This window comes from Xiphias gladius, chromosome 20 (genome assembly GCF_016859285.1).
Source record: "Xiphias gladius isolate SHS-SW01 ecotype Sanya breed wild chromosome 20, ASM1685928v1, whole genome shotgun sequence".
In the NCBI taxonomy this organism is placed as follows: Eukaryota; Metazoa; Chordata; class Actinopteri; order Istiophoriformes; family Xiphiidae; genus Xiphias; species Xiphias gladius.
The window spans coordinates 22,626,099-22,640,918 of NC_053419.1; the positions used below are offsets into that span (position 1 = coordinate 22,626,099).

Genomic DNA, 14,820 nt, shown 5'->3' on the forward strand with positions numbered 1-14,820 from the left:
ATGCAAAGGGACAGTGAAGGGATGCAAAGTGACCACAAAGAAACACAAAATGACTACAAAGACTCAAAAACAACTACAAAAGGATGCAAAACGACCACAAAGAAGTGCAAAACTGTTACAGCGAGAGTCAAAACGACTACAAATAGTGACAACATGGCTACTGCGTATATTTGTAGTCTTTTTGTGTGTCTTTCAGTCTGGGGGTCTTGCTCCTTTATGGAAGCGGTGGCATTTACAAGTCTGTCCCCAGGGGCCAGGAGGAACAGGAGGAACCTCTCTCAGCGTCCAGACCGGTTTGGAGCCCGGATGTACGAGCTCGCGTTTCGAGTCCGCGAAGGCAGCATAGGTTGCCGAGATGACGTCACGCTGTCGGGCTGGGGCCGTGAAAAAACATGTAACGTCGAGAGGTCCGGTGTACCGACCCACGACATCCCGCGCTGAGACCCAGTTCACCGCGAAAGACCAAGTAAGCCTCCGCAGCAGCTTTTCCCAGCGACGCCCGCGTCTGTTCTGCTTTAATGTCCCCTCGGCAGGGCGTTAGTCGCGTCCACGCTAACGGCGGTTCACGCTCTCGTCGCTAATCTGTAGCTAGCTAGCTTCGGCGTTTCCAGCAGGGGACACAACATATGACGACGAGTAAAGTTTAAGCTGCCGCCATAGAGCAACCGGGGGCCGCTGCCAGGTGTCGTGGTTGAGCACCGTAAGCTGGCACCGTGGGACGAGAGGCGTCGGGCGTTGAGTGAAAGGTGCAGCCGCCCAAGTTGTCCCACCAGCTCCAGGGATGCAGCAGGTAGAACGAGGAAGAGCCCAGCCCCAGGCGCACACGACACGGGCCGGTCTCGTCGTTTGTTTGTCCGCCGCAGCAGCGGTTTTCGCATTTGCCTACGGTTGGTGTGCGAGGCCGGAGACAAAGCAGTGGCGGTCTGGGACGCACACAGGATGAGGTTTGACAGACCCGGTGTGCTTGTTGTTTTGGTCTGGCAAAGCCGGCTGGGCGGGGGCGGGGGCGGGGGTGGGTGTAACATTACAACCCGACAAGCCTTCTTCTCTTACCTGGTCATTTGGATGGGAACTTCCGGGAGGCCCCAAAAGCCACAGGTCTGCGGTTTTGCACCACATCATTTGGGTCGAAGTAGTTTTATTATTCGCAAAATAGTTGGTTGATAATCCTCCTCCTTCCTCTTGTGGTCTTGTGGCCCTGGTCATGTAGAGGGAGCTCTGTGTCAAAATCCAGCTTTAAGACCTCAATTATTTCAGTTTACGCTGTTATAAAGCTGTCGTCCATCATATTTCTTCCATTTTTCATTCCATCGAGTAATGGACACACAGAAAACATCAAGCAAGGTGGTATTACTCCGTCATAGAAGTACTGTAAGGCTGCAACCAACAATTATTGTCTTTATCAATGCGTCTGACATTTATCTTCTTTGGTTGATTGTTCAGTGTATAAAATGTCAGAAAATAGTGAAGAAAGCCCTCATTATTTCCTGAAGCCCAAGTAAACATTTTCTAATTTCTTCTGTTGTCTGAAAACCCCCAAAGTGTTGAGTTTGTTATCATGTTGAGTTTATTATCACGGTTTATTATCATTAACTGTGACAACCAGCCAACGCTCATATTTGAGATGCTGGTATCAGAGAATTTCTGGCATTTTCAACACAACTTAAACCACGAGTCGGTCATCAAAACTCTTCCCAACTAATTTTCCCTCTCGCCACCTAGCGATTGATCAGTCAGTCATCTCAGCTCCGGAATACTGGTTGACTTCTGGGATAATAATGAAACGGCCACGTGTGGTGGGGGGCCAACAGCAAATCTTTGCCCTCGGACCCATTATCGATTGATTTACCAGTTATTTTCCTGATTAATCGTCTTGTCTACAAAGTGTCAGAAAATACTGAAGGTGTTCGGATGTTTTGTTTTATTCCACCAACAGCCCAAAGATATTCAGTTCACGCTCACACATAACACAGAAAAACATTAAATCCTCACATTTAAAAGGGGCATTTTTGCTTGAAAAGTGACTAAAAAGTTTTAAAACATCAAAATAGTTGATTAATTTTCTGTTGATCTACTAATCGATCAGTCAACCAATCGTTGCCGCTCTGCACTTGCCTGTGCTGTATATTAACACACTAGAGTGTGATATATTGAAAAGACAGCCATTGCCGAATGACACATAAAGTGCCTGCGTCAAACTAGATGCAGTCAGGAGTGAATCATCAGCTTTGTAAGTAAAATGGCAGCTTGGCCGGGCCGCTGTCCACCACCTACAGACCTACGGGAAGAAAAAATCTGACTGTAGTCGTTCGAATTACGTCAGAAAAAGGAATTTTATTACTTTAGGCTTCGAGGTGAAAAAAAAATCGGCCTCGCTGGATTTGACGAGTGCAGCAAAGGCCGAGGTATTTGTCTTTATGGTTCTAGAGCAGAGACGTTTACAGGGTGAAACTGGACATGTAACGCCGGGTCAGCTGGACATCACATTTACTGCACGGCTGATAATTAATAACGTGGTAATAAACACTGGGATGTGACTTGGTTACATACAGTAAAGAGGTGGTTGAGGGCGGTCTGTAATCGACAGTTGCAGCCCCTCATGAGCATCAACTTGCAGACGCTTGGGGAGTGTGGCATCGCATTCGGGGGTCGGTGACTAAACAGCAACCGTCCTATTGAGAGAAACAACCGATTTCCCGTTTTTCTTTTTCACAGCGTCCACGTTTGCATACAGAAGCTTTTAGAGCTGCAACTAGCGATTGTTTCTCCAAGCACGAAAGAGGTGTCTTTAAAAAACTGAGCTGAATAAATATCGATTGTGATGAGTCAAATCAATTCAATCAGTTAAATCGGCAATTCTTGACTCAAAGTTGATAGAATGAAACATTAATCGGCCCTGGTGTGGTTCCAGTGTTTATTTGTTTTTTATACAAGCTTGCCTCGTGTACCCACTCCTCCTACAGCTGTGATATTTGTGTACTATTTCATTAAAATGTAGTTGTTTTACGTTTGGATAGACTGAGTGGACATTTTTGTTTGGGTTTTCCAGCTCCCTTCCATCATATTGGGACCGTGTGGGGTGGTGGGGAAGGCCCAGTCCCCCACCTTGATCAGGCCAGACACCCCGAACACCCCCCACCCGACCGCCCCTAACCCCCACCCATGGACAAAGAAGGCACCATGAGTACACCAGGCAAGGTCAGCGGGCTCAAACCCCCGAGTAAAATAGTCCGTCCATCTGGGGTGCCATCAAAGACGTCCCCATCATCTGGTAAGAACCAAGCAGTTATTGAAATAATTCACTTTATAATATATAGTTGGCGACGTTAAGAGAGGACGTGATGAGTATTTTAGTTTCTATAATATAAGAATTCAGTCAAACTTCGGCTGATCTGCACTCAGGCTGCAGCAGATTGAACCGTGAAGGGAACATTTGTGTCTAAAAAAATGAATGTGACTCTACATGTAGCTTTGCAAATAGCGCTGTATGTTGCGCTGTTTGCACCGAGTAACACTTCAGGCCTTTCTAAACCACAGCAGGGTGTCAAAGCTGATTACAAAGTCCATCCTTTAATCAGTCAGCAACTGTCCCGAGGACGTGTGCTTCACCAAGACGTGGACCTTATGCTGTGATCTCGTTGGGAAGTGGCGAGCAAAAACTTTGGATCCAAAGAGTGTCACAAAAAAGTGCTTTTTTAGGAAAAAAATCTCAACATCCTTGATCACCCTTTACCTAATTGTTATAATCATGGTTCACTCGCATTTGCACAGAAAGTCATTACTGCTGTGCAAAAAGAAAGGCTGTGTTGGTGAGTGCAGCGCCTGGGTTTAAGCTGCTTATCAGTTGTCAGTACTTTTTAAAAAAATGTTATTTACTCCTTTAATTAATTAGTTATTAATTAATTTACTATCATCACCTGTTGCACCAAGTATCGAAAAACGTCAAATATCGTAGGTTTGCATCTCACGTATTTAATCTTACACTTTGATCTTAAATAATTATTTTGCTAATTTAAACAGTTTTTTTTTTGTATACTGTTGTACAGCACTGTAGTTTTTAGCAAACGTTGCTCAAACAGAAATACATAGTGTATTTGTTGGGGACTGTTTTCAGCAGTGGATGGCGTTTCATGACATTAGGGTTTGGTATATAATCTCAATTCCTTTTTGAGTATTGAACAAAATGCGCCTTTAGCAGAGTATTGCAAAACATTTGAGCGTCAAAAGTTGACATTGAACGATTGGTCACAGTTGTATTCTTATGAACTCATTTGTTGATCAGATATTTCCTTATCTGAAGATAATTTTGCTGATTTCAGACTGTAGGTTCTGTCACAGCTCTTTTGCGTTAAGACAAATTTAAAGGCTGATGCATATGGGAATGTTTGGCTTGTTTTTGGTAAAAAAAAAAATTTTTTTTATGTGTTTCCTCCTCAAGAGATGGAGATAAACCGCCAGAAACGGTTCAATATCACTTTATATTGCCTTCTAGAGCTGAAATTATTAGAATAATCAATTAGTTGACCAACGGAAAATGTATTTGCGATTATTTTGATGATCGATTAATTATATAAGTCTTTTTTTTTTTAAGGAAAGATTTCAAAGATCTATTGGCTTCCGGCTTCTGGACTTCTTCCTAGTCTCCTCAAAAATAACAATGAAAGAAGTATTGTTATTGTACTGTACTGCACTGGTATCAAAACAGCTAGACAGATACCCAGCCCTACCATTGAGTCAAGATAAAATAATGCAATAACTTTATTTGTATACCAAATCTCTTAACACAGATGCAAAGATCATCAGATACGTTATAAAATTATACAGTCACCGAAAAGTAAAAACTTATAAAAGTAGATAAAATGTTAAATGATAACTTCATATAGTACAAGGAAGTTAGAAGCCAGGTTAAAAAGTTGTAGTTTACCTGACGTCTAAAAGAAAATACAGACGTAACTGAGAAGTTGGTAGTAAACTTGCTTTTGATTGTATGAGTGAAAAGAGGTCAATAAACCAAAATTGTGATCGCAGGAGCTCCAAAGCCAGTTCCCCCTGAGAAGTCCCCTGGCAATGTGACCTCCCCAACCCCGGACGGAAGTGCGGACTTTCAGATCGGGGAGAGGGTCTGGGTCAGTGGCAACAAGCCCGGCTATGTGCAGTTTATCGGGGGCACGCAGTTCGCTCCCGGGCAGTGGGCGGGCATCGTGCTGGACGAGCCAATCGGGAAGAACGACGGGTCGGTGGCAGGGGTCCGGTACTTCCAGTGTGAGGACGGGAGGGGGATATTCACGCGGCCTTCAAAGTTATCCAGGACTGCACTGCCGGAGAAGGAGGCGAACGGGGGCCGGCCCAGCCCAGCACAAGGATGCTCCGCGACAAGCGAGCCGGCACCTGTTGGCACTACCTCAACTGGTAACATCTCGCACATCAATCAGGGACAATACAGAAAACACGGATACTTATGTTCTTCAGTAAAGTAAAAGCACTGCTGTTTGATTTCCTACCAGCATACTAAAAACCGTTCTTTTGTTTGTCGCTGTTCAGCTCCGGGCACCGGCATAAAGACCAGTGGTGCACTTAACCGAATGCTCACGTCCAGCGAGTCGGTGTCAAACGTCTCAGACACAGAATCCATGAAGAAGAACAGAAGGGAGCTGAGGCTGGGAGACCGCGTGCTGGTAATCCATCATAACAGTTGGTTTTTCAGCAGAAAATCACTCATTATTCAGAATCGATAATTAAATTGTCTTAAAGTCATTTGGGCTCCATGCAAAAAAAAACTTTGCATTCTTACAAATTTGTAAAATTTGATCCTTAGCATTATGTAAATCTCAAATTTGCAATAAAAAGCTATCTGTTCTGCTTTATTTGAAGTCTTGCAGTTGGACATCAGCAGGTGAAAACATCACTGATTTAACAATGTCGGTAGTTGAATGTAGGGGACCTTAAAAGTATTACTACAGCTGCCAATGATGGGTCATCAGAGCAGTGTCATTCTGTGACAGAAATAAAGAGGGAAAAGTTTAACATGAAGTTCGATGTCAACAAAAACCTTTCGCTGAAGCAAAGCGCTCCATGACTTAAGCTGGAATTATGCTTCTCTGGGCTGCAAGTAAGCAAATGTACCTGTACAATACTTGCACGTACCTGGGGTATAACGTATGTGTCCACTAGGAGGCGGTGTCTTGTTTGGCAAACCACACTGTAAAGAAATTGTAGAAGAAATCATGAAACGGAAATCAGTTCCTTCCTGGCTGGTGTGTAAATAAACCGCAACGTTTGTGAAACGAACGCGACAGAGCAGAATTTGGATTTATCAACGTAAACGGACAGGACCGTGACAGAATGCAATTAAAAAATATCAAGTGGAGAGTGTATTTAGTTTCCTTTGCTCTTCTAGAAGATCACTTGTGGCAGTACCCATCTGAAATGTACTGACAAATTCTGAAAGGGAAAAACACCCCGGATCAACCAATCAGTTTCCTCGACGCACGCTCCACATCCTTGAGATTTGGGAGATGTTTGCGTCATCGCCTCATCGCGAGCCTCTGCCACCTACGGTTACCCGTAACACCCTTTTCTTCATAGGTCCACATCGACCCTTTCATGTACCGTACCTCTGCAGAGGTGCGATTCCAGCTTTCCAGATGGGGGGTGGTCAAGGGCATGTGACAGTCGTGGCGATGGATGCTAGAAACATTACGGAGCAGCAGATGTGACGCAGTCAGGTGTTACAACGCAGGATGTTCACCTGAGCTAGAGCGTGACAATTTCAATGACATCTGTCAAAGTATACAAGTTGTCATGAGAAAATACAAATCCAACAAAACAAAAAAAAGTGGTCAAACCTCACAGTAAACTTGCAAACCATGATGCACATCACACCGATGCAGTGAACAGAACATTCATTTTACATTAGGTTTTATTAGTTTCTAATTTATAATCTAGTTCATTTCAATAACATATTAAAACTCTCAATTATTTGAAATTAGGGTATTAAAGATCTGGAGTCAAACAGTTTATTTCTTCTTTCCGCCGTGGAGAAATACAGAGTATTTGTACATGACTTGTACGTCCAGTCAAGACCACTGTAGAATTTCGTTCATACCAAAGGGAAAAATTTAAATGAGGGAAAATTAGCAAATGCCTCAAGTTCTCTCAAATCACTTGTACGTTTTAATTTAAGAAGGGATCTGTTTGTATGTCTGAGTTAGTGAATGTTTTTTATGTTTAGGGAAGTGCAGTGGTGAGGATGTGGTTCTTTCATAAGCCCCATTAGCTCTCTTTTTTTTTTTTTTTTTATCGACAAACAAAAACAAACGCAAAAGACACATAGAGGCAGAAGACAAAATCCCTGTGTGGAGACGCCAACAACTACAGTGAGTTTAAATCTTTAAAATTAATATATGCTCACTCCAAAGTGTTAACTGTTTATAAGAGAATTTCAACGATAAAGTATAAACTTTATACGCCTCACGCGGGTAATTCAATCTGACACGGGACACCATATGCACAGAGTGAAGACCTTAATTACGATTAGAGGGGGAAAATAAGAAGATGGTACATCAAACTTTATTTTGATTCATTTTTTTTTTTTTTATGTGTAGGTGGGTGGTACCAAGGCAGGAGTAGTTCGGTTTCTTGGAGAGACAGACTTTGCCAAGGGAGACTGGTGTGGAGTGGAACTGGATGAACCACTTGGCAAAAATGATGGAGCCGTAGCAGGGACCAGGTAAAGAGCATTGACAAAGGACGAAGCTATAATATCTGTTTTAATACAATGATGTATTAACCTATAAGGAAAATGTTCCTAGACCAGCAGCTGTCAGCGGTTCTGTTTCGGTTTCTGACCGCGTGGTGCAACCCGCTTTCCTCTCAGATACTTTCAGTGCCTGCCCAGGTTTGGTCTGTTTGCTCCGGTCCACAAGGTGACACGTATCGGCTTCCCCTGCACAACACCTACCAAGGCGAAGAGCTCGCGGAGGCGGTCCGCCCTCAAGAGGAGCCCCAGCGCTTCCTCCATCAGCTCGCTCAGCTCCGCCACCTCCTCAATCAGCGGCAAACCCAGCCGGGCAGGACTGGTAAGACTCACGCCGCGTCGTCGTGCAACACTACAGGGCTTAGTGCCGACTGGTCATGCAGCTCATCCCCAAGCCTCACTGTTAGTCATAGCTGAATTTGTGTGTGGAGGCTGAAAATTTGTCTTCAAGTTTTGAGTGTCAGCGTTATTTCCTGAAAAAAAAAATTTGAATTTCCTGTCGAACACAAGGTGACTTTTTTTTTCCTCCCCTTTCCTACCATTTTTCGTCTGTGTCTTGAATTGGGGTGGATTTCCTGTTTTCTCAAATAAGTTTTGACCAGCAGTTTAGATCTGCTGACTGATTTTAGACTGTAACACGTTGCAGCCGTGTCTCCTAGAATATAAATTTATATACTACTACCTGGAAACAGCAAATATGTTTTTAGAGACGCATAATACCATCTGAGTTATATTTTATATCAACATAACGATGAAACAATTAACAAATAAATGTATCTACCGAGTCGCAAGCATGTCTGCACAACTTTCATTGGAAACGTGTTTATTTCATTTGTTTTCCTGAAGTTACAGCTCGTAGAAATTAAAGCAAGATTTGAACATGTGTGAACTTTTTCACGCACTCTCGCAGCACTTAGTTACGGCTAGGGAAAGATCATGGTCTCGGTTGAATATTGACAAAGTGACTTGAAGCATGAGACAGGAAGAGTTTATTTAACTGAAACCACAATTTCTCTGTAACCTAAACCAAAATTCTGTCGTCTTAACGTAACCACAAGTAGACAGGAACCCTGGTTTCTAGTGTCGAAGTCAGCTCGCAATTATATTTCCCTCAAAATGTATTAGGCGAAACGAATAAGTAGTAGATAGACATGATTTCTAGGACATAGTAACATAATAACACAGTGTGTTATTTCACATTTTGTCACCCCCAGGTCTTCGGGACCTCTGAGACGGTTTATACACTGGCAGTATAAAATGCCGTGGAAAGCAATATGGGATAACGTACATAACGTTGAATGTCAATGTCTGATGTGATTTTCCAGCTGACAGAGACATCCGCTCGGTACGCTCGTAAGATTTCTGGCACGACAGCGCTGCAGGAGGCTCTGAAGGAGAAGCAGCAGCACATCGAGCAGCTGCTAGCAGAGAGGGACCTGGAGAGATGCGAGGTTGCGAAGGCAACCAGCCACGCAGGAGAGGTGCAGCAGGAGCTGAATCTGCTGAGGAAAGGGCGGGATCAGGTGAGATGCAGGCACAGACACGTGTGTTTCCTGCAGTCGAACGAGAGCACGGGATAACAAAGAGAAGTAAATCATAAAGACAGTTTGGCACAGCATTAACTTACCTTTCTATTTTTGATTGAGTCTCGTTTATTTTACCAAAAGCTGGTACGAAGTAGTTGTGAATTCATATTTTACGCGTGCCTATTTTTGTTTGTTCAGAAGAATGGCTTAAAACTGAGCACTGGACTTTGGAGTGAGAAAACATGAGTCTAATGGGATGATGTTGTTGGTCTGTGTCCGTTGGATGTGTGACGAGGCAGCTGTTTGCTAAGATGTTACCCAAAACTAACTTTTTAACACTGTAATACGTCAAGGCTTGTGTTTCCTTGAGTTTGTTTTGGAGTTTTTCTGCTCACTAGTATTCAAAAATTACTCAATGAACCTTTAAAAAAAATCTATTTCGCACTTTCAGAGCCAAAGTAATTTATGACTACACAATTTGTCTCTAGGTGACAGAGGCTTGAATCTCACTTTTGTAACTGACAGAGGCAAAAGGTGCATCTTTAAAAATCTCGGCGCGGCAACACAAGTCAGGAGATTATGCATATGAAGTTTTATAAAACTGTATCAGGATATACTTGTAGTCACTGCACAGGTCCCCAGCCTGTTGCAGGGAAGACAACACAAAGCACATAACAAATATAATATGTATATTTTTATTTGTTGCTTCGTCATCACATCTGCTGCTTTCATGTCGCAGAAAATGTTCTAGATCAGCAGATACAATAAAAGAAGCATCAAGATTTCACTTTTTGTCAAGCAAGGCATTTGTAATAGTTACAAATACTGCTGCTCTTTCTCCTACCACTAGCATTAATGACACAAAAATTATAACTCAGTAGATTTTTATATTGAAATATCATGAATTTAATTGTAAATGAGACTGTATTGTGTTTGTGTGTGTTTCAGTATGCCGTCGAGATGGAGGCAAAGCTCGATCAGCTGCGTTCGCTGGTGGAAGCAGCGGATCGAGACAAAGTGGAGCTGCTCAACCAGCTGGAGGAGGAGAAAAGGTTTGGTGGTCTGACTTTACCTGTCGCCCGCACATGATATTGATAGTGATGGATGTTAATGTCCGTGGGGAGAACTACAGTGTCAGCAGATGCGGCAGACAACAGGGCCCGAGTGTATCAAACCGCTAAAAGTGAAAATATGTGAAAATATGTGACGATTTGTTTTTAATTTTTTTTGCCTTAACCGAGAGGGACATTTTACAGTGTAAAGGGCATCTTATCATTGCTCTCCGCTGATAAAAGAACAACGTAAAATCATTGTAGACATTATAATGATGATCTGGTGGGTTTTTAAAAGCTTCTGAAAATGTGGCACCGACTCAGCTGAAATCTGCAAAAGGCCAATAGCGGCTGATATATAACAACATATCACTTATTGCATTAATCACTAAGGCTCTTGGGGCCTTCATGCATATGTGATTTGCTCCGTCTAATTTAAGAGCATTCTCAAGGGGGATTCTTAGAAGTTGAATAAACACCGACCATTCTCAAAAAAGTTAAATAAAATGCAGCAGCATCCAGTATTTACACTAGAGATGCTACTTTAGAGTTTTGTTATTGTCCCTGTTTGACAGAAAAGTGGAGGATCTGCAGTTTCGTGTGGAAGAAGTATGCATCACCAAAGGAGACCTCGAGGTAACTTGTGTTTATATAATCTGATTTGCAATTAAAAATATTCTCTCACTCGCTCGAGCTCGCTCTAGATATCTGTCTCTCATCGTCAGGCTGGTGCTTCTTTTAACAAAAGGTCCGACAAACTAGGTGGATAACTTATTTTACATTACCTCACCCACTTCGTTCTCATTAAAACGAGCCCTCCATCACACTGGTTTCCAATGAACACCTGAGTTTGACTCTTTTTTCGCTTTTTCCTACTCTGTTCTCTATTTGTTAAGCACATTAAGGGACTTCAGAATGCTAAATAAGGGTCCACTATTTTACATTACAGCTTCACATTTTCCTCATTAAGTTCTGCTGATTAAATCAATCGTTCTAAGTATTTTTCCTTTTCCTGCACTCTTTGAATCATTCATTTACTTTCTTGTCAAGACACGTTATTCTTCCTGCTCCTTTTATTTATTCATCCGTGCTATATTCACTTACCCTCCCTGTCAGATTTTTCTACCCATCTGCAGCCCTTTACGTTACCATCCTCTCATCATCTTTTCATTCACGGGCCTGTTCTCGAAAGCTTTTTTTTTTGTCCTGCCTCGCCTTCAGTCTTCTTCCGTGCTTCCATCTTCCCCTCCTTTGTCTGCATCTTTGTCACTCTTGAGAGGAATTACTTCCTGAATGAATCTCCTTCAGTTACTGGATTACAGGCAAACAAGTGCCAGTAGAGGAGAAATAAAAGTATCCGAGGAATCTGAGAGTCAGAATGAGATGATTGAAATAATTACCTCCTGATATTCCCCGGAGCAGAATGAGCAAATAAGCTTTTCCCGCGTTCACAACCAACTGATGTAATTGAAATGCTGGAAACCATCGGTGCTTTCTTACCAACTTACTGCTCTCCTCTTTAAAGTCTTGTCTTCTTTCTGTCCGTGGCACAGAGCTGGCATGTCAGTGTTGCATTGGTGTTTGTTCTCCTTCTGTTCCTGCTCTCTCTTACTAACAGACGCAGACCAGGCTGGAGCATGCCCACATAAAGGAGCTTGAGCAGAGCCTGCTCTTTGAAAAGACCAAAGCTGAGAAACTCCAGAGGGATTTAGAGGACACTAGGGTAATGCCGGCACTCCCAGTCCCACCGCGGGACTGCGTGATGTGCTTTTCCCCACTAGGTTTAATAATGATATGCAGAATATGTTGAAGGAACCACAGCTTGCAAACATTATGTAAATTGTCGTATTTACGTGGCCTAGTGCACGACCAGCCCCGGCACAGGGACGTTAACCTGTCATCAGCCATGAGCTTTTTCTAATAACCCAGGTCCATCATGCCTGTGCTTTTAATGTTGGTGGTCTTAAAGGATAAGGCTGGCATTGTTCTACATTTTTCTTCTTCAGCAAATCCCACGAAAAGACCCACAATGTGTTAGTCTGTCTTTCGACTCTCCAACTTCTCTGCCCTGTCTCTTTCACTCAGCTCCAAACCCACTGGTTCCCACTGAAGACGTAAATCTTTGATCAAATACCTCACAAATATAGAGTTTTATTCCAAAAAAGTCTCAGTAATTTCCTAAAACAGCTGAACACTGCAGGTTTTTTTCCTTTTTTTTAGCAAATGTTACTCACAGGAGGAGACAGTGCATTTGTCGGGGACTGTTTTCAGAGGTGGATCCACATTCGGTGCTCTAGTGAGCATTTGTGGCATTAGGGTGGTGTATTAGATGGAGACAAAATAAACTACAACGCGCGTGTGTGTGTGTTCGTGGTGATGAAGGAACATGTCACCCACTGCATATATAGTTTTATTCTAATATAGAAAGTAGGAAACTCTATCCTTTATTGGATTTAGTTACGTATTCAAACTTTACAGTTGTTTGACAAGTAAAAATGTAAATTCATTGTCCTATTACTGGTATTGGTTAACCATGGGCTTTTTTTGCTCATTTTTTTGGCATATGGTTTATTAAAAGGTAACTATGTATTTCTGACCATGACTGATGCTCCAGGAAACCAGGGAGTAAAAGGAAAGAATTGTAGATAATTGTATAATTATGTCAGTAAGGTAGGATGAGGTAATAAAATTAATAAATTGGTAAATTCTATCAGTATTTTAGAGCTGAAATCAATCAGTTGACTGGGTTTGTCGAACAACAGGAAATTAATCTGAAGCAATTTTGATATTGGACTGAAATAATATCATTTATTAAGTATAAATGCCAAACTATGGCTAGTTGCAGCTTTTCAAACGTGAAGATTTGCTTCTTTTCTTTTTGTTATACAATGTAAATTAAATATCTTTATTGAAGACGTCATATTGAGCTCTAGGAAATTTTGACAAGCATTTTTCACCATTTTGATTTTTTTATAGACAAAACGATTATCAAAAAAAAATGAGATGAGAAAACACTTGTTAGTTGCAGCCTTGTAATTTTCACATACAGAATTTTTACATTGATTTGAGCTTCACTTGAAGGTGAATCAAAATAATCACTATGACAAATTCAGAGTGATTTTGCTACAGTTGCATTGCACCCACAGATAACTATAATCAGGTTAAAGCAGTTTCTCATATTCGGTTCACACTACACGACCCAGGTCTACTATTTCCACTACTTTTCTCCTCTCTCAGCCCTCCTGTCTCCTCTTCGCCCTCATGCCTCCTTTTCTACGTTTTCTGCTGTAGGTGGCCACCGTGTCTGAGCGCTCCAGGATCATGGAGCTGGAGAGGGAGGTGGCAGACCTCCAGCTCAGGCTCCGGGCGTCCCAGCAGAAGGAGGATGCCGTATCTCTGTCTCAGCAACAGATTGGCAGCCTCAAGGCCCAGGCACAGTCTCAAGAGAAGAAGGTTTGTGGGATTACCAGCACAGGTGTTTTGTTCAGATAGGCCCGACTCACAACTACATAGTACTCTGTGCTTCTGCTTCTGGATTATCTACCATTGTCTTTATCATACAATTTAAAGCGTGGCGGTAAAACTATAAGAAATTATGTAATTTTTTTATTTATAGCCTTCCTCTTAGCTGCTAATGTAAATTCGGCATATGTCCTTGTTATATGTGGTTCGTTTAAGCTACTGTGATAATGCATAATTTATGGCCCTACTCAGATGTACATGTGTCTGCTGTGTGTTCCATACAGATCAGTGAGCTGAGCGTTGACCTGGAGAGCAAACAGAAAGAGCTTCAGTCTGTGCAGCAAGATAGGAGTTCTCTGGAAGAGCAGCTAACCAGCCTGGTAAGAAAGGAGGAAACTCAGTACGTCTTAATCGCATATAAACACGGTAGAAAGATAGATTTACGTGGCATCCAAGAAGAGGACAATGCACTGTGGCCCCCGTCAGATCTGTAACATTGCTGGATTCTTTTGGGCTTTTTAAACATATGTCTCTGTTAGGTGAAGCCCCTTTCAGACATACGCCTGAAAGTGACGGCAGTTTTAACACGGTGGTCTCAAAACGCTCGAGTCACTTTTTAATTTTTTTAGAACAAATATGTAAAAAACAATTTAAAAACAGCAACAACAAGAACAACAACTAAAGGCAGATAAGTAGCAAATAACTGTCCAGGCAGGCCCAGATATGCTGTATCTCCAGTGTCCAAAGCCACCATGACAGAAACGTCGATAGAGGCTAGGTCAAATAAACCGTACATCAAGTTACAGTCAAGTGGGGCACATCAATCAACGTACACTAATTATTTACTCATATAGCCGTCTATTATGTTTCCTGCTTTTTATTTTGCTATGACACATGTCTAAAATCTAAACGTTAAAACAAATAAAAACTTAAATGACAAAGAAAATCCATACGCTCGTCAGTCACATCCGAGTTGATTTGCTTCCTGTTATAAACAGTAAAGGGAACACACTGCTAAACAACG

The 14,820-nt window shown here is 42.2% G+C and overlaps 1 protein-coding gene across 2 annotated transcripts in view; it reads left to right on the plus strand.

Annotated features, from left to right (window-relative positions):
• The first annotated feature begins 278 nt into the window (after positions 1–278).
• clip1b (CAP-GLY domain containing linker protein 1b) overlaps positions 279–14,820 on the plus strand; it is a 39,821-nt gene continuing 25,279 nt past the window's right edge. Inside the window, exons 1-12 of one of the 2 annotated variants that reach the window (XM_040157105.1) lie at positions 279–466; positions 3,050–3,271; positions 5,029–5,409; positions 5,542–5,675; positions 7,605–7,729; positions 7,877–8,078; positions 9,082–9,279; positions 10,231–10,334; positions 10,910–10,970; positions 11,953–12,057; positions 13,626–13,787; positions 14,081–14,176. In XM_040157105.1, the coding sequence (XP_040013039.1) occupies positions 3,163–3,271; positions 5,029–5,409; positions 5,542–5,675; positions 7,605–7,729; positions 7,877–8,078; positions 9,082–9,279; positions 10,231–10,334; positions 10,910–10,970; positions 11,953–12,057; positions 13,626–13,787; positions 14,081–14,176 (1,677 nt within the window). In that variant the 5' untranslated portion in view covers positions 279–466; positions 3,050–3,162. The remainder of the gene's footprint in view (positions 467–3,049; positions 3,272–5,028; positions 5,410–5,541; positions 5,676–7,604; positions 7,730–7,876; positions 8,079–9,081; positions 9,280–10,230; positions 10,335–10,909; positions 10,971–11,952; positions 12,058–13,625; positions 13,788–14,080; positions 14,177–14,820) is intronic. The other variant, XM_040157106.1, reaches the window with a different exon arrangement.